Source organism: Gambusia affinis, linkage group LG20, assembly GCF_019740435.1.
Source record: "Gambusia affinis linkage group LG20, SWU_Gaff_1.0, whole genome shotgun sequence".
Taxonomy (NCBI): domain Eukaryota; kingdom Metazoa; phylum Chordata; class Actinopteri; order Cyprinodontiformes; family Poeciliidae; genus Gambusia; species Gambusia affinis.
The window spans coordinates 11,956,000-11,982,153 of NC_057887.1; the positions used below are offsets into that span (position 1 = coordinate 11,956,000).

The following is a 26,154-nucleotide window of genomic DNA, read 5'->3' on the forward strand; positions in this document are numbered from 1 at the left end:
GTTTAATGCACGTCTGTCATGGGAAGTGGTGGTTAGGAATGAGAGTGAGAGAAATAAAGTTTTTACTTTAATAAAGATGATGATAAATTAAAATTAAGTCAGCGCGCAAGGAAATGCAGAAAAGAGATTTTAACTTGAACTCTCAACAACTCTTTCTGCCTTCAGAAAAACAGAAACTGTGCAACAAATTTCCTGTCATATAAGCGGTGTATCGACGTTCTGAAATATAGACGTTTCGCTTATAAAAGTGAAGTTTGAATGATGGCATGACATGAACAAATAATAGATATTAATAAAATGATGTCTTTCGTTGCTTTAATCAGCTAATTTAATTTGTGTGTTAACTGGTAAATAAATACAATATAAAAAAGAATGGGGGTGTGAAATTTGAGCTGTTATTTTTACTTGTAAGAATATATATATATATATATATATATATATATATATATATATATATATATATATATATATATATATATATATATATATATATATATATATATATATATATATATATATATATGTATTGTTGTGACATTCAAAACTAATTAAATTTCAGCAATATTAAGTGTTCCTCTTAAATGTACCTCCAGACGTTGGTTCAGTTGATTTCTATGCATAGTGTGTGATGTCCAGCAGTAGGATGGTATGGCTCATATGCTCATATGGATTTTATTACGAATAAATGTAGCAAACGTCGACAATTGTCATCGCTGCCGAGAAGGTTTTTGCATTGGAAAGAGAGAAGTGCTTATCCAGCTTAAACTAATTTAGAGTCAGACTTTTTGAACTTGCTCATTATGAGGCAGTCATTTCAGAGAGCAGCACATCCTCTGGTTGTCAGGGGAAAAGATTTATATTCCAGTTTTGTTTTTTTAGATTTTAAACATTTATTGCTATTTCAGACAACTTAATTTGGCTGCTTTGGAGAAGTCCAGCTGAGGTGTGATACTAGCTCTGCATCCATAAAACAGGTCTTTTGAACAATTGAACATTTAGGTTTTGAGTTCACATTTAAAAAAAAAAGATGATTATGTATTTAGAAATGTCCTTTTCGTGTTAATATTCTGTGTATGAACCTCCTGGTGATCAAACACATATTTGTCTATTCATTCTCTTTTTCCTAAAGTTGAACTTCCTAAAGTTCAAGTGAACAAAAAGAGAACAGTTAGAATCAACTTTATTTTATTATTATTTTTAATGAATCATCAGCGACAATAACAATGCAATTTTACTAATTGTGTTGAGTAAGTACACTTAAAAATAATTAATTAATTTAAGATTATTTTAGTTGTTTATTAATTCTTACATCGTTATCTGGATTGATATCTAGATCAATAAGTGTTTGCAAAATGGCGAACCAGTTAATTGGTTAAATTCCAAATTATATTTTTATTAGTGTAGCTATAATTATCGACAGCTGTAGGTAGCGTTTAATTTGCATACTAAGCCTGCTTTTGTTGCTTAACAAAATAAATAAAAAATTTAAAAATCGGATTATTTTGTTGATAGCAAAGCAAAGTCAAACAACGTGTGTAGACAAGTCAAAATAAACTCTTAGGTTTCAGTTCGTCTGAACTCATCTGAACTGCGTGCCTGCGGGGAAACTCGTGAAAAACCTCAGTTTAATTGCCAAATAAGAAAGTTTTCCAAACTCCCTCTCAGCAGTAGCCCAACACACACACACATACACACCCCGACACGCACACACGCCTAATTTCCATACCTAGGATCCCACGGCTTAGAAACGCCCCCCTCCCGCCACCCGATTGGTCCTCTTCTGTAAACAAGCGGCTGCATATTTAGGCTCCTCGCTGCTGATTGGCTAAAGCCGCCGTCACTCCGGTTTGCGGCTCCTTATAAGGTGAGCGGCTCCGTCAGCTGCTGTCACAAAGCTGATGAGATGAGGCTGCAGCAGCAGCACAGAGGAGCGACGGGCGTAACTCCACAGTTTTAGCCGTAACTATGCTCTCATTCCCGGATGTCTCCATCTCTTCGATCCCGCTCACTTTAGTTGTTATGTGTTTTTCTTTGTAAGTTTTTTATTATTATTACTATTATTGTTGTTGTTATTATTATCATTTCAGTTAGTTTTTTTTATTTTTTTGAAGGGGGGGAGCATGTGTTTAATTTTGCGGGGATTGCAGAGGTGCCAGAGGGAGTGAGTTTGGGCACTATGCGCCGCTGGGATCTGATTTGCTCCAGGAAGGCTTATGGAATATTATAGCCCGGTTTTCCACAGCCTGCATGCCTTCTGGTCCAGCCCCGTAAAGAAGAAACTTCTCCTGATCAGCATCATGTTCGTAGTCTGGGTTTACATGCTCTACTCCTGCGTGGGCTACTGCTCCACCATGCCCGGCTTGGTGATGGTGGACACCCCTCGGGGCAAGGAGACCTCTCCGGCCACGGGCAGGAGGTCGGACCTGGTGTCCAGACTGCTGGCCAAGCCGCAGCCCTGGGAGGACGTGGAGAGCGACTACGAGGAGCCGTCCATCAGGACCGCGGCGTCCAGAGACCTGCTGGACGCGGATAGAGACAGAGTTCCGGATCCGAGCGCCATGTCCAGCTTCTCCAACGGCTCCGGGAGCAAGAAGCTGCCGCAGGCGATCATCATCGGGGTGAAGAAAGGAGGCACGCGGGCTCTGCTGGAGTTCCTGCGGGTACACCCGGACATCAGGGCCGTGGGAGCGGAGCCGCACTTCTTCGACCGCAACTACGAGAACGGACTGGAGTGGTACAGGTAATGATAATGATAATATATATATTTTTAAATTGTTATAAATTAAAAGATAAAATCTTAAATAGCTTTGTGCGCTTATAACACTATGGAAATTTAAAAGATGGAAGACTTTCACTGGAAAAAAAAGCTTGTCTGTTACTTTTTACGCACAACTGCATATTTACATCTAGTAAATTTGGCTTAAGAAGGCGCATATGTAATCTTTCTAATAAATAAAACGGAAAATTGAGCAAATGAAACTGGAATTTAATTCCGATCTAAGCATAATAAAACGAACAGACTTGCCTCAAATGTGATCTCTTTTCCTCTTTAATCACGTTTGGCCTCATTCATGAATTAACTCTTAATTTTTCAATCGATCGGTTATTGTAAGCATGTAGCTTAATTGTGTTTTTGAAACATATGTTGACGCTTATATGAAGCTGCTGCAGCCGTCTCTGACGCTAGTTCTGCGATGCGCACTGATGTCTGTTGGACGCGGCGCAACACTGCACCTCCACCCTCGAGGCGCTTCTGTGTCAACTTTTTACTAGTTGAAGGTGTCGCGGCCCAGTTCGCTGCACTTTCGCACACAAACACCGGGAGTTTGAATAAAAGCGAGTTTTTTGCTGACTAAAGTTTTGGTGTTGCAAAATCAGACCCTGATTCTGCGATAAGAAGCATAAACTCCGATTTTGCGTTGTGGATTGATTTTCAATTGGATTGGATCTATGTCTCCAAATCCTACCGACCTTTTACTATTATTGTTTTTTTTTTTTTTGTTTTTTTTTTGTTTTTGGAAATTTCATAAAGTAAATATCAGGCAGATCAGGGCTGATTGAAACTTGTATGAATTATTCATCATTCTAACATCCGTCGGGATCCTTCATTGTAAGAAACAAGCTGCTAACTGTGAATTTATCTCTTAATTTATATAATGAACTGGAGCAAAAAGTAATTACCGTTTGACATCGCTAGAACTAGAACTTTTGTGACAAAAAAAAAACAACAAAAAACCTCAAAAACAGGCATCATGACCTTCACAGATTTTATGTTTAAAGACATGCAGTGAATTTTCTTTTATTATAAATTTTTCTATAGAAACAATGAAATAATTAAGACAACTCTAGTACTTTAATAACACTTCATGACCTTTTTAAGCTCATGCAGACTTGAGTTCTGAATTATGATTTTAAGATGGCTATCACATGGCTTTGCCTTGTTGTAAAGAGCTATTATAATCAACTCTTCTATAAGAGTCTGAACTTTAAATCTTTTAATATTATGTGAGATTTGAATTACAGTGCTTCACAAGAAAAAAAAAAAAGAAATCCAGAACCCTGAGTTTTGTTTGTGCTCCACAAGGCTGTGTCAGGAGAAATGTATGATATGAACTGAGCTTCCATGTTGGAGTGAAAAATGTGAATTGCTTTGACTGCAGCAAATATAAGCTAATTACATGGGTGCCATGCAGTTCATACTCACAGAGCCAACAATTTGTTTTGTAGTATGAGGCAAATGCTCCAGGAAGGCTCTAGGCTGATCTGTTAGAAAGTCATCAAGAAACTATTGCAACTTGGTTTTCTGTTGCAAAACCAGCAGCTGTAGATAGATGCTAATTTTTCAATAATAATACTAAAAAAACAAAACAAAAAAAGTTGTAGATTTTCAGATGAAATCAGATTCATGTATAAAACCTGCTTTGTTATTGCAATTAGAATCTAAGTCACATTTTGGCTAACTTGTGTGTGCAATGTTTCTTGTACTGAACTTTTTCTAGTACATTTGTATTGGAGCATGCACTTATCGGTACAAACAGCCCCGTGCATGACATGAATCTTTAATCTTTCCTTTTTCCTTTCTCTTTCTCTTCCTGGAGCTTCTTGTAATCATTTTAAGTGAATCTTTGGGCTGATTGAAATTTGATAAGATAACTTTACTTGGGCAGATCCGTACTGGAACACCCGGGTAAAAAACGGGCCCGGCAACGCCTATGGTTGGGGGCGGCGGGGGGAATAAAAGAAAAGTTGGTCCGCTCTTTCATCCTTTTCTACCGTTAGTGTGTCAGTTGGTTCTAAACAGTGTAAAAAGGGGGATTTAGTGAACAAAAGTGAGGAGACTTTGTAGAATAAAACCCCTTAAACCAACTTTATCCTGTTCATTTACATCATAAAGTGTTTATGTGAGGAGCTGGAGCACTTTTGAGCTTAATTACTGCATTTGTTAGCGCTCAACACAATCAGACGCTATTTGTTTTTAGTAGATTTTACTTATTTGGTCTTTTTTTGTCTATTGTGCATAGGTTTTAAAGCCTAATTAAGGTTAAACTGCGGTTTTTAATCCTCATCAGTTGCTTTGACCTTTTGTAAATCAGCTACTGAAATTACTTGTACCTTAAAATCTCCTGCTTTTTTTTTTTTGTCTCCACCTAGTTAGTTTTTGCAGGGATAACGAGAACCACTTCGTGCGTTAATAATGAACAAATGGATGTTTAAATATACAGAGCATTATGCTTCAACAATGTAGAGAGGGTGGAAAAGTTTCCGAATTAGAACCAAATGTTGGGAGCATTTGAAATAGGGACACCAGTCCCTGGCTTGTGTGATACTTTGTGCGCCTGCTGTGATACAAACTTTGATTTACTGCCACCGGTTTGAAAGTTTTGGGGACTGTGCAGGCAGGCTGCTATTTTACTGTTTCCACCCACAGAGTTTGCAACTGCATGTGGAAAAGTGTCCCTGCAACGTCTCAGGCCGTGAAATCTAATACTGATCTTAAACTCTGGGAAGAAGTCAGGACTTTAGCCGTTTTGGGGTCCCACCCCCGTTTGCTGAGATTTGTGTTTTGGATTCTAAGTTTACTCTAAGAAAAGTTATTTGAAAAGCATTTGAGTTGAATTGGATGTTTAAGGAAGATTTTGTTCAAAGCTTCTTCAGTATAATTGAAAGTGAAATTTGTCATGTCGTGTTTTTTTTTTTTTTAGGTGGGATTTTAGATTTTTTTTTTTTTCTGGAGAGAAGATGGACAGTGAAATGATACTTTATTCATCACCAAGCCCTCCTGAGTGTACTATTAGGACCTGATACTGGAGATGACTTTGGGGAAAGAGATGGAATTTTCCAGACAAAAGGAAAACAGAACAAAATAAATAAATAAGAGCTGCATGGCATTGAAATGAAAGCTATGGCAATCTCATCTGATGATTTATGGGGACAGAGATTGGGACAGTTATTAGTGTATCAAGGGTTGTGCAGCTAACCTCTTCTTGTTTTGTTTGTTCATTTGCACAATCTCCCAGCCGTCCCCTCCCTCCTTTCCGGACACGCATTAAAAGCTGGAATTCCACAAAGCGAGTGCGAGAGAGGAGGAGGTGGAGATAACAACTCTTATTGTGGATTTCTGATGTCCTCTGACAGTTTTTATTTGTGCCGAAGACAAAAACATGCGATTCATGCGTTTGACCGAGGGGGTCCTCATATCAGGAGGTACACATTTTCACTGTGTGGTCAAGCATGAAGTGGCCTAAAGGAACACATATACATTCATAAAGAGGCAGTTGGAGCTCAAAGGGTCACAAGTGTGAACAGAAACATTGATTCATTAGTTTCTCTTTGCACCTGTTTCATTATGCAAGAAGTTTTCTTTAGCTAAAATCAATATACATTCTAAAAGTATTGACACATTCAAGAATTTATTATAAGAACTCTCAAAAAGTGTGTGCGATTCAGATTAAAGTTTCTTTTATTGAGTTTGTACAGTTAAAACTTCTTTTATGCAAAACACAGTCATAAAAAAATGATAATTATAAACATAATTATAAAGCCAAATAAAACATTGCATCAAAGAGTATACTCTTTGAAGTAATTCTTTTTAACTATAGTTAAAGAGAATGCTATCTTTTATTAAATGTTTAATAAATATATAGTACTTTGAAAACTGCCAGTTTGTAACCTAAATTACAAACTGGAATGTATGGAGAAATGTGAGGAAATTTTAATGTAAAGGAGATATTTAGTTGAAATAATACTAAGACTAGTGGAAATCTACGAATGTGCAAGAGAGCCTAAAAAGTGGAGATGTTCTGATTTGTGGTTATCTGTCTACACTAATAAAGATTCACTCATCTCTCTATACTGAAAACATATGAAGCTTCCAGTTTAGAACAGCTTGTTTCTCTCTCACTAATTCAGCTCATAATAATCTATTTGGGTGTGTGTATGGAACATTAACCTTTCCTCCTGAGATGGCCAGTTGCTGGTTGAATGTGGAGAGTGGAAGTGACACATCTGCAAAATCCACCATTCATCCCAATACACATGCGCTATTCAGAGTGGGAGCACATCCTTATGAGTACCAGTATTTCAACCATGACAGGATGCGTTCAGCTAAAGGTGTTTTTTTATTTTTTTGCTGCCAACATACTTTGCAAGATGCAGAAATATAATACCAAATATTATTAAGGGCTTTTATAAAAAATAAAATTCAGCAAATGTTAATGTTAAATGAAAAGACATGTTGCATGTTCTTTGAGAGACATGGAGTGGTTTTAAGTACAACAGGAGAAACTTACAGAATTAATTCTACCAATGAATCAATCTGCAAAATATTTTATTCAAATCAGAAGAACCACATTTTTATAAAACATTTAGTAAGACTGAAAATAGTGGGAGTTTTCAGATTTGATGCAGTAAATTGAAATGAACTAAACATATTTGTATACAGTATATCATTCCTACTTCTGGATGATAGAATATTAAAACTCTATACATCTTGTTTTTTTTTCAACAATAATGCCACTCTGAATAATCCTTCCATCACTTGAAAAAAAACAAACGAAAAAAAACAAAACAGCTGAAATATTTTTCCAAAGAGTTAATTTTATTTACTCTCACTGACTGCAGGCCCTTGTCTGTCAGCCTGTGGTCCGTGTTGCTCTTTTCATATTCCATTTAGCCATATTGGCTCAGATGGGGCTTTGATATATAACTGCTGCTTTGTGGTCTTGCTGTCGTGTCGTGGGCTCTGGTCTCAGCTCGCAGTCAGGGCCCAGGCTGACGCTCCTCCCTTTAGATTTAAACCAGAAGCCAAGCACATGTTGGGGAGGGAGTGTATGGTCGCATGGACTTGTTTTACACAGGCATTTGTGAAAGCATTCACACCGTATGAGCTTTTTTCTGTATTTGGTCATGTTAAAACCACAAACTGTGTTTGTTTTTATTGGGATTTTAAGTGACAGGCCAACGCAAAGTAGAGCATAATGAAGGTGAAGGACAAAAACTACATGGTTTTCAAAATTTTGAAATCTAAAATCGTTTGTCAGGCCCTTTCTATTCCAATCGCCCACAAATAAAATCCATTGTAACAAATTGCCCGGTAGTAGTCCACCTATTTATTTATTTAATGTCAGTATAAATTCAGCTGTTTGGTGAAAACCTCAGATGTTTGTTCGAGATCATTAGGGAACAAACAGCAACGTGGGAACCAATGAAAGCAGCAGACATGGCATGGAGGTTCATCTTACACACAGTGAGAGCTTAACTGGAATGGTTTGGATCAAAGCTTGCTCATTTGTTTGAATGGCCTAGTTAAAGTCCAGACCTAAAGCCAGTTGTCAAGACTTGGAAAACTATTTCTGGTGGGGGAAAAAAAAGAAAATAAAACTCACATATCCTTTTTTCTACTTTGTCAGTATGCATTACCTTGTGTTTAGATTTGACATAAATCTCAATTTGAAGTTGTGAAGAGACAAAACATCCGTATGCAGTGTTAGTGCTGCTGAGAAGTTTGTTTTTCACTGGAGCACCTAAGTGGTTTGTCAGTCATATGTTGGTTTCTGCTCTGAAATATTAAGAGTTAATGTTCATGTCTGAGCTGTGCAGCTTCTATTCTTTGCTTAATGCGGTTCGAGCTCCGGCTGTTGTCAGGAGTCTGCTGGGGCTGAATTGGCGCCGTGCTGAGCAGGATGTCTCTCGGGTCTCCCTTTTGTATCTTAGCTGTGATAAAAAACTCTGTGGAGGTAAACAGACCCACAAAGCAGCATCAGCAGAAGCTACTTAAGGTGCTACAAAGGGACAAGAGGAGCATTGTTGAAAAGGAGGGAGAGACAGGAAGAAAAAAAACACTTATTCCACTGTCAGACTCGTTCTGACTGCGGAAGTCTGCGCGGTTTGAAAGCCGCTATCTGTCTCCTCCCTATCTGATAGTTCTTAAACCGGAGTCAGGCCGCAGCTCCCGGCCGTGTCGGGTACAGTTCTGGATGGTTGCACGCCCTTTTATCAGCTCGCTGCAGGAGCTCTCCTGTTTCCACGTAGGTGACCCGTCCGCTGTTTTGTTGCCACGCTGACCTCGCCCTGCTTCCTTCCTCTGAATGGCCAAAGAGGCCACCTGGTTCTATAGAGTGTCAGTGAAAGGCATCAAGCCCTGAAGAAGAGAAAGGGGGACTGGGGGGGGAAACAAAAAGCGTGTATTGCTAGTGTTTTCATACATTGGGGAAATGTTGTGGGGTGGTTTGGACAGGCTCAGCTGTGGAGCCACAAATAATCTTCATCTTCAATCACAAAAGGCTGCAACAGTCAGACAGCGAACACAAATGTCACAGCGCCCCGGCTCCTCTGGGATGAGGAGTATTGATCGGTCAGGCCTGATTGGAGGTGATGTATAGAGATGGGTTAAAGGCTTCGGACTGGGGGTCAGACCCACGACTGCTCGCTGACAGAGGCGGCGTGTTGACCATCTGCAGAGATGCAGAAATCCCGCCATGGATTTTGGCAACGGGGTTTTAAAGCTTTACGAAGTTATGCAAAAAGTTTTAAACCACCGCTGTTGAGAGTCGGACTCAGTCAAATGTGGTCTCAATCAATGGTTCTCCAGAGGCTCTTTTAAGAGTCCTCAGAAACCCTGAAGGACTATTGATTAAAAACTACTAAGTGCTCAAAATAGGTTCACATTTTACCACATTCAAATCACAAACTTCAATGTTCATTCTGATTTAATATAGTCTAGCACAAAGTATCCCATAGTTGTGAAGCAAAAGAAAAGTAATTCATGGCTTTTGGATTTTGTGCATTTAAACTAGATATAGGTCTGGAGTTTGATGTGGCTTAATCATTTTATTGGAAGTATGGCTGAGTGTTTAGCATTCTTCTTCTGCTGGATGGGAAATCTTCACTCTAGATTCAATTATTTTGCGGCTACAAGTTTACTTTTTAACGCCTTGATTTGGCTCCATTCGTCAACTCTGACCAGTTTCCCAGTCACCACTAAAGATAAGCGTCATCAGTTCATGATGCAGCCACCGTGCTTCTTCGTGTGGTTTTGTTGTTGCCAATGCTATATTTATGAAATCCACGACAAATAGTTGTGCTGCTCAGATTCTTCCACCTGAGCTGTGGCTCTCTGCAGGTCCTCCAGAGGCACCCTGGGCCTCTTGGTTGTTTCTCTGATTAATGCTCTGCTTGTTTAGCTGGATGACTCTTGTTATTGACTCTTTATGGCCTTTTAATATTTGGATAAGAGATTGAACTGTTCCCTGTGTGCCTGGCCTGTTGGTTTAGGTGGGCAGTCATGTCTTGGTAATTTTGCGGTTGTGCCATACTCTTTCTATTTTCAGATGATGGATTAAACAGCACTCTACGAGATGTTGAAAGCTTGGGAAAATAGATTTGTAACCTAACCATGTTATAAACGTCCTTCCAAAAAGACCAACCCTGTCGTCTTCATAATAATTCCCTATTTTTTTCTCTAGTTCATTCACTATCATGCAGAATCCTGGTGAATATTTAAAAGAAGAATCTCTGCTAAGCACTGGAGCAGCAAGCATGTAGGTGCTTTGGGCAGTTGTGGAGAGAAAACCCTGAATTTGAATGATCAGATACTTTAGATCTCAGCTTGTTTCCTGATTCCTGGAACTCCCTCGGCTCCTCCAAGACTCAGCCAACCGTACAGCTGACAGCAGGTTCACATTCTCTGCTCAAACCCTCAATAATAACACACACACACACACACACAAAAGAAACGTCCAGCTCCCAGTTACTCCCTAAAAAAAAAAAGTCTCCCTTAAGCCATCCCCTTTATGAAAACTTGCTCTCCACTCTTCCAGCTGTGCACTTGTGCCACTGACGAGCAAGAATAGTGTCACATGTTGCGCTCGGTTTGTCCATTCCTGGGCGGGGCTCGTGGCAGGCCTCGCTGCTCTCACTCTCCTTTTCGGTCAGCGCGGAGGCCCTCTTTCCCCGCTGCCTAAGCTGGCATGGCCTATTTAAAAACACACACAGTGACCAGGGGGGTAGAGAAATGGAGAAAAGGTGCTTCTAAAGCCTAAATTACAACCAGTTAATAGTGAAAGGAGAGACCTGTGGAGAGAGGAGTGGCAGCACTGGGGTGTGTTGTTTCCTCTAAACCCCCTGCTCCTGGTGTTCAGTGAAGACAATATGGAAATTGGGGGTTGAGGGGTTGACAGGAAGTTTCACACCTTAAACCTTTCATCATGTTTAGATATTTCTCATATGACAACATGCTTTCCAAAAGCTTCATAAAAGGAGTTTTGTGTACAAGCAGTGAACAAGCCGTCCCTCTGTGAAATGTCTGAATCAGGCCCTTTTAATAAGGCGATAATTTGGATGTTGTTAAACATGTCAGAACAGAACCAGACGCCCTCCCTTTGGAGCTGTTGGTCATTCATGGCAGCCAAGTAAACACTCAGTGGCGCATTAGAGCGGCCCACCTGGAGGAGAAAAAGAAAAACTCGTGTTAAAGATAGCTCAGCAGAGGAAGTCCTCGCTCATGTTCTGGGAAGAGAACCTGCCTAGACGCCACACTTGTCCCAGGTATAAAGTCCCAGAGGTGCCCATTAGAGTGCTGCAGAGCAGGTCTGCCTGTGGGAGAGAGGACATACACACCGGGCTCAGACTGAGAGCGACCGAGGCCCCCTGAGGTTTCCATTAGCCTGGCAGTAAAAGAGCAGAGCTCATTAGAAGCCCCTGAGTCACCTCTCCCTGCCTGATTCACACTGTCGCTTTCTGCTTTTCCACACAAGAGTTGTTGGGCTCCTTCGTAAAAGCTGTAAAAACACATTGACTTCAGGTCAGACAAGCCAGTTATACGCTCCTCTTCACGCCAGTTATTGTGCTCCAAATCGCACACGTGGCACAAATAACTCGCAGACAGCATCATATTCAATAAATAGAATTAATAGTGTCATGTTATTCTATTCAGATGCCTCCGATTTCAAAGTCTCACGTTAACTGTCATATTTGTGACAATTAAGTCACCAGTTTTAATTTTTTTAAAATTTTCATTTCTTACCAAAATATTAAATATCTATATTAGATGGTTGCTGTACATGGATGGATGGGTAGCCAATTGACAAATTAATGAATGAGTCAGAATAATAATTTAATAACCCATTAATTTGTATGGATGGGTAGATGGACAAAGATTTATGTTTTTTTAAAAAACAACAACAAAAAACTGACCAAACAACAAACTGACCAAATATGGAACTGAGTTCAAAAACTGAAACACAAAAACATAACCTAATCAAAAATAAATAATAAAAAAGTACTAGAAGCAATATAGGAGTAAATTGGAAAAACTCAACACATTGTGTTTCAATGCAGCCAGAAGACATATTTTTAATGGCTATTGTCAATACAATACAACAGACACAACAGGTAGGCTGAAATGTGAAGGAAAGCAAAGGATTACCAAAGGAATGCTGATGTTTCCCATTTTCCTCTGAATGCATCAGGTTAATTGTCGAGACTGGTGCTTTCCGACTCCATGCAGTTAATTGCATGTTGGAACGTCAGTCTGTCTTTAGGAATTTGTGAAGCATTAACCTGCGACGGCAGCTGCAGTGTGAATGGAAGCAAAATAATAACCTTAACACACAGGGAGATGTGAGTGACATACTTTAAAGAGGAAATCCCCCTCTTCCTCGTGCACGCACACACACACACACACACACACACGCACACACACACACACACACACGCACAGTTTGTAGTTCACCTGTCTTCAAAAAGGTGTGCATGCCGTTACGGCTGACAGCCAATTCAAACAGGATGCAAAGCAGCTCCCTCACTGCTTCTGTCTCCGCACGTCTCGAGAGAACGGAGGGGGTGGCGACATGTATGTTCATCTCGAGTCTGTTTCATCTTTTATTCATCTTCACTGCAGAGAGATCAAGGAGTCATGTGCCTCCTGGTGCATGTCAAGTGTCAGGAAATCAGTCAGAATGCTTGATTCTGCCCACACACACAAATGCTACCACGCATAAGCCTTCACCTGGAGCTTCTCGTTCCTGTTTGCCCGTATTGTTTCCTTCTTTTTTCCCCATTCTTTCACGGCCCATCGGTTTTTTGCATCCGAGCTGTCAGCCACCCCAGTGCTGATGGAGAAGTGGAATCTGTCGGCCATAGAGTCTGGCAAAAGTATCCAGATGTACAGACTTCTTACACTTTGTCACGTCACAACCAAAAATGTTGTGATGTGATACTTTTATCAGGCTTTTATTTGTTACACCAACGCAAACTTTAAGTGTGAAGTGTAAGGAGAATGATTTGTGTGTTTGTGTGTTTTTATTTTTTATTTTACAACAAAAAAATGGAAAAGTGAATCCGGCATCTATATCCATTCCAGTTTAGTCTGACACCCATAAATAAAATCCAGTGGAATTGATTGCCTTCAAAAGTCAGATTTAATCCAGCTGTCCAGGGTTGGCTTCAAAGGTTTGTCAGATTAGCCTATGGAAGACCAAGGAACACAGTTTATGGAGTTTAGTGAAGGGATCAGTTACAAAAAAAAAGTCCCAAAACTTCTAAAAATAAAAAAAACAGCATGACACGACTTTAAACCTGCCAAGACATGGGCATTTCCTGCACTTTTCAGAGAAGATATCAAGATAATGCAGCTCAGGTGAAAGAATCAATTAACAGAAAAGCTGTTAGACAAACACTGAACAGATCTGGGTCTTGTGAAGGAGTGGGCAGATGGAAAGCATAAAAAAATTTCTTTTTTAGCTACGGTACATGTTATGTAGAGGGACATAGCAAATTGATACAAGAAAGAGCTGTGATCAGCAGACAGCTGGAGCTGCTATGGTATGAAATGTGTTCAAATGGAGAAAAATCCTTTCGCTTTGCAATTTTACCTGACTTTATGTTGCTCTATCTAGAAATACTTTTGATTGACGTTGTAGCTCCGATCCTTCAGCCAACACTGATCAGAGCAAATTGCCAGTGCTAAACAAATTGGGTGGTCGGTCTGAAAGTTTGCGTGTTCTCGTCTTGACAAACTGCAACTTCAGCAATGAAATGCACCCGTCATTTTTGTTTCAAACCAGCAAAGCTTTCTGGGCAACCTCTTTAAAAGGCAGAAGAGAAAAATGGACGGTACTTGTGAAGGAATTTTCCCCCCTCCCCAATTCCCCAGGGGACAGGAGGAGGTACTGCTATTTTCTGCTCGCTGCCATCCCTTTCACCAACTCCTCTGTTTTATTTATGCCACATGGTGGGCTGTCTTGCATCTCTGCAGAGTTATTAACGCTCTGTAATTCCACACAGGCCCGAAAGATCCTTTATGGCTCTGCACATTCTTGGTTTGCATCCCAAAAGGTGCCAAAGAGCAGCAGATATACTTAAAAACACATTTTGAGAGAGCTCGGTGCAAAATTGAATAATTTGTGCTTGCAGACCGCGATAGTGTCAGAGAGGAATGTCTCGAGCGGCAACAGTTTTCTGTTTATTTCTTTTACTTTGCTATGTCTGATGTTGCCTCCAGAAACCAAGCTTGTTTGATCCCAGAACCAGTCGGGTTGGTGTGTGACCGCAAGCCCTGACTCTCCTTCTCCTGTTGTTGATTCATGGAGCCTGTCACTCACTTTCCCTCCCCTGCTCATACACACACGCACGCACACACAGACTGTATGAAGCTCTGCTCTGAAGAATCAGACTGCAACTCCCTGATTTCAGTGAGACATGAAATGACGGAGGGACAATTTGCGTCTGTTTTGTTGACTCCGAGGGTCAGCGGATTCTCATGCCGCTCTGACTTCATGCAACTGCGGAACGAGGTTCAGGGGGTTTGTGGGAGCCGCATTCATCAACCCAGATCAGGACTCCAAATCTAAGCCTCGGAGTTTGAGTGTCAAAGTGTCAGCGAGTTTCTTTTTCTATTTTTTCTTTTCAGTCTGGGGCCACTTCCTTCAAACTCCCTTCCCCTTTCCCATCTGATAAAACTGTTATCCATTGAAATTATGCACACACTGTGAAACAAAAGCGTGAACACTACCTGTTCTAACTCCTCACTGCGAGCCAACCCATGTATCAGTGGCCACAGTTGAAAATAGTCAACGGTAGCTCCTGTCAGCCTGACAGGCACTTTTGACAACAAGTAATCGGAGGAGGAATTTAGCTGTCAGACGGCTCTTCTCACTGTGGCTGGATGATATTTTCTCTCCCATACACAGCGTCTTGAGTGTGTGATACTAGGCCAGCCTGAATTATTAATCCTTTTAGCAGACAGATGACTTGGATGGGGGCTTCTGCGCAGCCACTCTCTTGAGTTTCCAGTGACACCTTTACTCAGTGAAGCCTATAAATTTGAAACCTCAGGCTGATGCGTCTGTATCCTTGCTTGGAGGTGCCTAATGTCCATGCAAACACAGAGGACAGGCGTATTATATAGCAAGAGTAGAGGTAGGCATGCCTCTGTTTTTTGCATCTGCAAAACGCGGCGGAATGAAAGCACAGGCCCAGAGACCTCCTCCATCCATCTTCCTTGCTCAATGATGCAAGATGTGAGTTTTAAAGAAGGCAAGTCTGGTTCTCCTCAGCAAGGAAATGAAGTGTCAGGAAGCTCTCCGTGGCAACATGCTAACACCTGGGCTCAGCTTCAAGTGCTTGAAACAGAGCAACGATAAAGTGTCCTCATTATTCCTTTAATTTACAGCCAGAGTTGTGCTCTGCAGTTAGATGCGATGTCAGACGCAAAGCGCCGTGAGCCCATATTTCAAAATCCCTGGCTTCTGTGTGTGCTTTCCAAACATTTAGTGAGCCAACAGAATTGTGCGTGTTTTTTTTATCCGTACACATTCTTTTGTACACGAGGGCCCGTGTGTGGCGACAAACTAACATTTGACCAGGACCAAAAGTTAACCAACCTCACCAAAAAACATGGTGGTGGCTGTGTCATGCTTTGAGAATGAATTTCTTTAATAGACGCTGAAGAAGAATAGAAGATAGTCCTGAAATCTTTACTGGCAAGGAGAACGTTTTTATACACAAATGACTTTCTAAACCCCCCCCCAATATTAGTGTCATTATAAGAGAAGGCAAAGTGTTTTGTTTGTTCGTGCAATGTAGCTCAAATGTTCTCACGGGATTTGAAATTCAATATCAGGACACTTATATGTGACCGAGCAAGTTTTGCTCAAGCAGCTTGTCTGTCAGTGACGAGCAACTTTCATTTTTAGAAAATTCTGTATTTCCTAAAAATGCTTCATTGGTCAATGAGAAGGGCTGAGTTCGGAGAACTGTTGAAAAGAAAGAGCTCCTTTCAGAAATCCTATCCCGATTTCCACCCTCCTCTTCTTCCTGTTTGAGAAGTGCCCCTTTTCCATCGAACTTCAAACCCTGATTCCAAGAGGTCGAGGGAACCTTGTAGATCAATGAAAAGGGCAGAAGGGCGAAGAACATGAGGAAAGTTCAGGACTTTCAACAAAGAACATAGCAACTGTCTGATTTCTGTTAGGTTTTGTGTATTTTATCCTGAAAGGTTGATTGGGCTTATAGCTAATTTACGTACACGGTTGTTTTAAGCAACTATACCTCACACGAGAGTGAAACTCGCACTTCAGGGTTTTCCATCCATAGAAACATCTCCATGCAACCTTAAGAAGCCCACAACACTAAAACCACACCCTCTCTTTGCTCGCAGAAACAAAACACCCTCTGATTTGTCTGTATTTAAATAGACAGACCATAATTTGGGATTCAAATGCTATTTCAACTTCCCTGACATGTGAGATAATTGAAAACATTTTGTATTGACGAGAAAAATTCTCAAATGGCTTCCTTTTAGAGAGTGATGCTGTGACACAGGGAGCTCATTGGCAGCCTGTTATCGTCAAATCAAACATGACAAGAGGGAGGCAGAGGCATCAGACAGAAATAACCCGTTTCCTGCCTCCTGTTTGGCTCCAGCGAGATGACGACTCTTTAAAACACAAGGGGCCAAAGGGCCACGTTGCCGGCCCCGGTGTGAGGCCGTCATTTGACAAGGGCCTCTGTGGATTCTGTCTTATCATCATGTTCGGTCTGCCTTTCAACTTGGAAATACCCTGAGAAAGGCGGTTTAGAGAGGCACGGAGGGGCAAACAATGAGAGAGTTCATAGTGAAGCAAATGAATTGAAGAGGGTGATGGTTATTTACAGAACTACTCTTCCTCAAGCCAGACAGTTGGACCCAGAGGAGTTGTTGTTATCTTAGTGGAGCAGGGTGTTGCTTGCAGGGTGATTCTGGCACACGCTTCTCTTAAGAGCACTCCAAAAGGTTTCTCTCACTTGATTTTGAAGGATGGAGAAGTGCTCCACTCATCCTGCCATCAGCACCCGCAACCCTCCTCCTCCTCTTCTTCTTCTTCCTCCAACAACTCCTCTTCACCCTGCCCCCATCCCCGCCCCTCTGCCCCTGACCACTGCCCTGCTCACCCCTGCGCTCAGGAACAATGGTTCACTCTGAAAGAAAAGCAGGAAGAAAGAGGATCCCAGTGCCACAGAATTGCCTGTTTGGCGACAGAATCTTTAAGAGCAGCACCTCATAAATCAAAAAAGAACATAATGGTCATTGTTTCTCCAAGAGCTACTTGTTCCTCCGAAATTCCCCTCCTTTTTTTTTGGCAGAAGGAGTAAGCAAAGTCAGAGGTGGGCATCTTTTATTAGTGGGGGTCCTTTTCTTGTCGATTTGGCACTTTTAGGAGTTCCCTTACCACTTTTCTTTCTCTCTTGCTGTCAGACCATCCCCTTGCTTTGTGCTCCTTCAACCCCCCAACAACTAGATGTTTTTTTTTTTTTTCATCACAAAAAAAAGCATTCCCTGAGCTTGGATCAGCATAATCTGTCACTTTGCACATTGTAACGCAGGCCTCCTCCCTATCTCCACGCTGCATTGTCACGTTGAAATCGGATTAAATGGGAAGCCATTTGCCTTCTCTGGTTAGTCGTGGACTCTTTTTGTATGTTGGCATAGGGAATGACAAAAAGTTTGAAACCAGTATCGCCATTGTGCATCAAGAGAATGACAAACAGTCAGGCATGTTTGGGTCGTACTCCCTGATGTGCTGCATAAACAGTTTGAGTCTAGGTCCTGCAGCTTTTTAAAAGCATTTTTTTTATCTGCAAAAATGGGGTGCTCCTTCATGAAAAACATGATCTGTTTTGATTACAATGGGCTATTAATGAGCCTCTGCATTTGATTTATTCACCACTCTGACGTGTCAGTAATCAAGATGATGTTATCATAATTAGATCACTGGCGCTGCATTAGGATTACACAAATCTGCCAACACCATTTCCATAAAGCATTTTAATGGCTACCTAGCAATACCTTTGACACTTCTCTCCCCCCATCAACACAGAACCTTTTTCATTGAGATTGTTGCATGCAAATCTTTGCTTTGACAAATAGCTAATGCTGTATGAATTAGCCATTAGCTACCTGGACATGAACTAGATTTACTGAGCGTTTTCATGTGTATGTGGGAGCAGCGGCCCAAGCTCTGGGGACAGGTTGCAGGATAGTCTCCATTTTTCACTTTTCAGTCTGTCATCATATTGTTTAGGATTACAAAGGATTAATTGTATTTGTCTCTACAGTGGTGTCACAACAGTAGAATGAGTGTTAAAGCCTTGAAAACAGGATGGAGCAGCACTCTTTTCTGTGACAGTGTACAACCTGTTTTCGCTAACATCCCTTCTTTCTTTGTCCTGCTAATTTTTTCTTTTATTTTTTCTTGTTCTACTTTCTTTAGATTTTGGCAAAATTCTATTTTCTAATGTTATCCCTATTCCTACGGCCTTAATTAAAAGTCACAAGAAAGCACTTAAAGAACCTAATACGTTACTAGTTATCACCAGGATCAATAGGCCCACATATGAAGTGTAAAACGAATTATCTAATCAGCAGATTTAGTCTTCAACAATTGGTGCTAGCATTAGATAATAAAGTTTTCATTAGCAACTTTTACAAACATTTTCTGGGTTTTATGAGAAGGTTTTATTGAAATTAGAACCCTCTGTCTAAAGAGTCCCAAAGGATATTAGAGACTTTTTATGCAACACTCTAGGTACTTTAATGAACTTACCAGGTTCTTTCATGGAAATTATTGCTCACTCCTTCAGAGCTTACCAGGTAAATTTAGAGGTTACTGGAAACTGCCTGTCAATTTCCAGAAGAGTGCCTGGTATGATTAGGGAAAGTAATCAAAAAACATTGGCTGAGTAAGGTTATTAAAGTAACCTTTAAGCTTCCAGAAACTACTTTCTAAATAACTGTTAAATTTTCCTAAGAGAGTTTCTGCTTAGTTTATGGGAAAGTAGCCAGGATGTTCCACGCAATAAGCTCTAATTTTAACAAAAGTTCAGGCTTTATTATAGTAGTTCATCACAGTTTTTGTACATTTAGAAAAAAAAGTACCACAATACAAAACAAACTGCACGAGAATACACCAAACTAGAGCTCGAAAGAGTTTTGTTTTTATTTGTTTGGCATGTCTTAGAAAAATCAGAGAGCTCATATCTTGAACCATTTTCAAAAAAGTCATTCATGCAACATCAAAGTAGCTGATTTCCTTTCTGGTCCAGTGTGTCAAAATGGGAAAGGCAACTTCAGATATAGGACAGCTCTTAACACCACCATCATAATGAAGCCGCTGTCCTTAGTCATTACTTTTGGAATCCAGTGCTGGAAAAGAAAAAAAAGAAGCACATTCGCTTTTCCTTCAAGCATAGTGTCTTTCAAGTAACACTTCATTATTCCTGCACATTTCAAAGCTTTTCAATATCTCATATTATATAAAATTAAATCCTTTTTTTGCGTGTGTATGTGGCACACAAAAAAAAGAAAGTTGTCCTATCAACTTTCATGGGTGATTTTGTTTTCTTTAAGTTATATATTTTTTTTTATTCTTTGGTGAGGCACAATTGCCTGCAGGCAAGTCAGCGATGCAGATTATCTGGCATATAAAGTGGAACTAAGCACTTTTGGACATCCAGTAAACAGATTCCACAAAACCATAATAAGAAAAATATTGAAAATATCATCTGTCATTCTGATGCTTTTATTGGCTTAACAAAAATTATTAGGCACATATAATTAGACACATAAAGAAATGAATCTTAATTGTAATTCCTTGCTCATCTGTTGGTTTCAAAACTGTTAACTCTACCAAATGATCTGCAGTACACTTTACATATTCTTGTGCTTAGAATATGAATTGGAAATCGACCTAAAAAAAAATTGGTACGAATGAGTCAAAACATCTCTACTCTTTCTAAAAGAATTTAACTCAAGATTGGCCACGTTCAAAACCTTCCACAGCAGCTTCACTGTGGTTGGTTGTGCTGTAATAATGGGTTTCTGTCTCTTGTCAGAAGTTAGATATCTTATGAGTGACTAAGCTTGTTGCTGTTGGAGAGCTGCCTCCACTAATAGGTTTTTAAGCCCTGCAACAAGGCTAAACAGGCTCAGTGAGTCATTGATTACAGAACGCAGAGCCCTCCATCAAGTTGATTACATTATGCAAGATCTTTCTCAGATTTGTTTCCCCTCTCTAAACATTTTTGTATGCGTTTTCTTCTTTAGGGAGCTGATGCCGAAAACCCTGGAGGGCCAGATCACCATGGAGAAAACACCCAGCTACTTTGTGACCAGAGAGGCCCCAGCGAGGATTTCGGCCATGTCCAGAGACACCAAACTGATTGTGGTAGTGAGGGACCCCGTCACCAGAGCTATCTCTGACTACACGCAGACTCTGTCTAAGAAGCCCGATATTCCCTCTTTTGAGAGTCTCACCTTCAAAAACAGGACTACGGGGCTCATAGACACCTCATGGAGCGCCATCCAGATCGGCATCTACGCCAAGCACCTGGACAACTGGCTGCAGTACTTCCCCATGGACCAGATCCTCTTTGTGAGCGGCGAGCGTCTGATCAGCGACCCGGCCGGAGAGCTGGGCCGCGTGCAGGACTTCCTGGGCCTCAAGAGGATCATCACAGACAAACACTTTTACTTCAACCAGACCAAGGGATTCCCGTGCCTCAAGAAGGCAGAGGGCAGCAGTAAGCCCCACTGCCTGGGAAAAACCAAAGGGAGAACCCATCCGAACATTGATCCCGAGGTGGTGCAGAGGCTACGGGATTTCTACAGGCCCTTCAACATGAAGTTCTACCAGATGACAGGACATAACTTTGGTTGGGATTGAAGTCAAAAAAGACTTTCTTTTTTTTTTGTTCTTTTCTTATTGGAGTTTTTTTCTATGTAATTCATTGGCAAAAAAAAAAAAAGGTGGAGATATTGCTATATATATGTAAAATGTACAGAAATCTATTTTATAATAATTTATTTTTATTTCTAAGCAATTAATTCACTAAGCTGCCTAACCAGATTTGTACATAACATCTGACCCATGTGTTGTTTTAACATTCCTCATCTTAGGTTGGATTTCTCTGGCTCCCCACCTGTAGTCTGTAAATTCCTGGTGCTGCACAACGCAGATGATCAACAACGACTGTGGTCGAAACTGTTTTAGAATAACTACTAATGTAGAGATGCATCTATCATCCATCAGAATTGCCCGATCGATTCCCTTGATCATCTCTAATCTGTGATCGGCAGGTCAGATTCTAAATTTGATTTCTATTCCAACTATTAATTAAATGCATCATCACTAAGAATTCCCTCTTTTAAAACCCAAAATGCACAAGCAAACTGTGTGTATTTTGATGCAGTTACTTTTTTGTTGCTGTTTAAAGATAAAGATTGGAGATACATGGTTTTATGCATTAAATGGAATCATTTTATGATTCCTTCATTTTTTTTGTTGGATTCAAAACTGCTACCTCTGCTTTAGAACTTTTATGTGTTATAACCCCTTAGTAGAAAAATCAAGATCGGCATATCGGATTTCAGTAAATATCAGTATCGGCTTAGAAAAGCGCGATCGGTGCATCTCTATGTAAAAAGCGCCATATTACGGGTACAGAGTGCTCACAGAGAAGGGGAGAGCACCTATTTATGTGCATTTTTAGTTATAGTAGTCGTATAACTTCATCCTGTCACAATGCGCTTCAGTTCATTTATATTTTCAGGTTCCTGCATAGGCCTGAGCAGCAGAACCCGTCCTATTCCACCCAGTAACTGGTTGATCAATAGACCTAATTGATACTCATTGTGTCACTCGCGCTTAAAGTATACAGCTGCCCTTTTATTTTCAGCACTCCTGCTGTCCGCTCTAATGAGTGACCCATCCATCAAACAGTAAATCCCGTCTCTGACCACGTAAGGCTCCATGTTAACATTATGCTAATCGGGTAAAGGTAACTGGCAGATCGATCAGGCCTCCCCGTTCAGTGCTTCACTGGCTCAGAGCCAAGCTCCTGGCCTATCTGCTCACATCAAAGGTCACGCAAAGTCTCAATCAAATTTCCTTGAGAGGCATTTGATTTGTTGAGGAGATGGAAGCGGGTCAGAGGGAGTGCGTGCCTTTCTTTTCACTGTGAAATGGAAAACCTTTGCAGGTGGCTGGAGATGCATATCTGCAAGAGGTCTAGCATACAGATAGGAGAGATGAGAAATGCTAATGCCTCACTTAAATGCCACTTGTTCAAACAGAAGAAGTCCATGTGGCCCGGTTTGTGTTCACAGACTAACCAGTTCAAAGGAATAAAAGATTTGTTTTGTTGTTGTGAAGCACTCATGCCCCAACATGAAGAGTTGCGCAGAGTTTCAGTGTCTAGTCTGTGGCGTCATCACAAAATCCCATGTACTTTAGTTCATTTGTAGCTTACATCTTCTTGCAGAAGTATTCATACCAGCTATTTTTTTTTTTTAAGTTTTCACTTTGAAACCCCAAACTTTTGTGTGCTTTTTATGTGACAGACCAACATAAAGTAGTGGACAATTGTAAATTTCAGCGAAAGATGTGTGATTTTCAAAAGTTTTACAAGTGAAAGTTTTTGAAGTGTGACATGGATTTGTGCTCAGTCCCTTCTGAGTCAAAAACGTTGTGCAAAAATCTTTTGCTACACATCTAGAGAATGCCCACTTCTCGTAGCAAAATATCTAAAGTTGAGTCAAATTGGATGGAGAGCATCTAAGAGTTTTCAAGTTTTGCCACAGACTCTCAGTTGGATTTGAGTCTCTACTTTTTCAGCCTCTTCCAGGTTCCAGGTTTGCTCAACCCAGCTTCTGCAGAAAAAGAATCCCAACGTCATGATGCTGCCACCATCATGTTTCAATGTGGGTATAGTGTGTTCGGTTATGTGCATTGTTTTTTCTCAGCCTCATATAGCCGTCAGCATGTACGCACGCAGCACACTTTTCAGATATTTGTAAAATAAATTTTTTAAAAGTTATTTTTCCTTCCTTTTGCAATCATTCACTACCATTTGTTGGTCTCACACAGCAGAAAGTCACACTAATTATTTTAATGTAACACAATGTTCAAAGGGTACAAATACTTTTGCAAGGCACTAAATATACTTTATGCCTTATCTGTATGTTATATGTTCACCTTTCACCAATGCATCTCAAAGCTCAACTTGTTGCCAAAAAATATTTTGAGTTGCTGTCACGTTTTACACAATTTACTCACAATCCGCTTCATTTTTGTTTGTTTTTTTAAATCTTTTATTTCCCTTTAGTTTGAGTTTTTGTCTTTCTTCTTGAATTCTTGATATGCAAGATTGTGAGGATGTGAAGTTACCAGTCTTTGACATTCTGCAGCGGGGGAATGCTACTACAAAGGCACAGAGTGGCATTCATGTGACGTACTGTGCAAAACTATGCTATGCACGCCCTGTGCAGTAGTCGTCTTTGTAAATGCAGGAATTATAGGAAGGGATTGTCAGCATCCGGAGAGGGTTTTATGTGTTTACATAGAGCTCAGGCTGAATGTACACAAGCTACACTTACATTAACTTTAAAGGTAATATTGTCACTCCACAGCCCAGTTTATCCATTTAAAAAAACAAAACATTTTGTGCCTCTCTAACCAACACAATTAGCCTGTTTCATTTATTTAAGCAAATGGTCACTAAACTGGTTACTTCCCATTTTTTTCAGTTGAAACTAACTGCCTCCACCCAACAGCTGGTAGCAGGGGGGGGATTATCTTTTTCTTGTGCTTTCTTTTGAGTTCACTCTGAATGAGTATTGATGCTCCAAGTGAGAACTGGTCTCCATCAAGCCTTCACTAGTGCAATGTTTGAGCATTTATTGATGACTTCTCCTATCAAACTGTCCTGTTCTGGAAGGAAAAGCCAGATATTTTCCTTAAGACTTAAAGGTGTTCTGCAGTTAACTCTGGAGGATGAAACCAATGCAGTCATAGGTGACCTTCGGCTTGCTGCATTATTTATGGTTGAGTTTTATTCAACCTGTTCTAAGATCTAAAACTGTTAAAAATGTTTCTTATCTGCATATGATATGATTTAGACTAGCAGATCTGTATGTATAAAAAGAGGAAAAAGACATGAAATTCAAGTATTTTGTTGTATGTACATCAAAGGAATTAATTTTACACAATGAAAAAGCAAAATGGAACAGATGTTTCTAGATGAATCAATAATGAACATTCATAATATTTCTTTTTATGAAAAAATAAAGTATATATTTTACCAAACTATCATCAAAGTGACTTTTCTTTCCTTCATTTTCCTACAAAAGGCAAATATAAGTTGAGTGCTGATTTTTGCACAGCTTTACCAGAGGTGTCAGTGAATGTGAAAGGTGCCATTGATGCCAACTATCCCTGAAACTGAAACCGACAATTCTTTGACAACGTCTAAACTTTTCCTCAAAAAATAAGGGAGACATTTGCAGAATATATATTGGGGTTTTTTTTTACCTATGAGAGCCCACAGTGACAGAAGCACAATGAATTATAATGCTCTGGAAAAATTACAAAATTAGTTGACACCGACATTGAACTGCTAGGCTTGCATGCAACTCACTATAATTGGTTGAAAACTAACCCTGCACATCACTATGAACATTCCAGCCGTATAAATACTCTAAACATGAAGCCAGATGCCGCAGCTGCTATGAGGTTCATTTCCAGGAACCTTTCTTTTTACTTATACAATCCTTTGTTCTTGTACTAGAACACACACACACACACACACACACACACACACGCACAAATATGTATGTATAAAGTAGAGTCAAATAAATATATATATATATATATATATATATATATATATATATATATATATATATATATATATATATATATATATATATATATAGATATATATGCATGTGTGTGCATGCTTGCTCTTTCATATCAACAATAACAACAGCTCGCTGTGTTTTTACAGACTTCTTTTGCATTCTGCCCCTAAGGAGATCCGTACCAGAAGGCCACACCTGGGCATCACCTGTTGACTATTTTCCAGACAGTGGAATGACTTGCATCAAATTCCTTTGAGACCTCTTTAAATTTACTCATAAGCTGCAACCACCATCTTTCCAAACAGCTCAGACAGCTCTTTTGATCTTACCATGGTGTTTACTCTTTCAACAGTTGGAGGCATAAGAAGCTAAATGTTTGATATTTGAACAGGACGAACCTCCTTCAAAATGCTAACTAAAGATATTCTAGCTATGCGCATTGTGATTTAATGCTTAAATCCTGAATCTGTACTTGGTGTTTGTTGGTAGCTAAATCTGTCACCATAAAATAGACTTGTGTTACTTAATGGTGCATTTTCCCTTAAGAAACACAACTAAAATGAATAAATAACAAATATGATCTAGTTTGAACCCCACTGTACAAGTTTGAAGTTGAGAAACTATGTTTAATAAATAATAGGCCATTTAAATGATGCTCAACTGGCATGAAGTGGTCAAAAGGGTTCCAAAAAATCCTTCTGCCTCCACCACCAGCCAAACTGCAGATACAAGGCAGAAGCAGGCAATGTTTTTCCAGTCTGTTAGCCTGTTTTCTCAGCTCCCAGCAGTAGCAACTGGTGTGGTCATTCACATTTTCATCCGAGTGACTGATGCTTTCTGGCTTTTGCTCATGCAGGGCCGGTTTCAGTTAAATACTCAGAACAGCCTGTACCAAGAAACTTTCCACATTCATACACTAAAACGTCCTTCTTCCTATGATGCATGATATAAAGTGAAGCAATTCATCATCACTTCATAAA

General features: G+C 40.1%; 1 protein-coding gene across 1 annotated transcript; it reads left to right on the forward strand.

Moving 5' to 3' along the window:
- Positions 1-1,883: 1,883 nt before the first annotated feature.
- On the forward strand, positions 1,884-24,623 carry hs3st3b1b (heparan sulfate (glucosamine) 3-O-sulfotransferase 3B1b). The gene is made up of 2 exons (XM_044102399.1): positions 1,884-2,740; positions 20,582-24,623. Exons 1-2 carry the CDS (start codon positions 2,214-2,216, stop codon positions 21,198-21,200), a joined length of 1,146 nt encoding a protein of 381 aa, XP_043958334.1. The 5' UTR covers positions 1,884-2,213; the 3' UTR covers positions 21,201-24,623.
- The last annotated feature ends 1,531 nt before the right edge of the window (positions 24,624-26,154 follow it).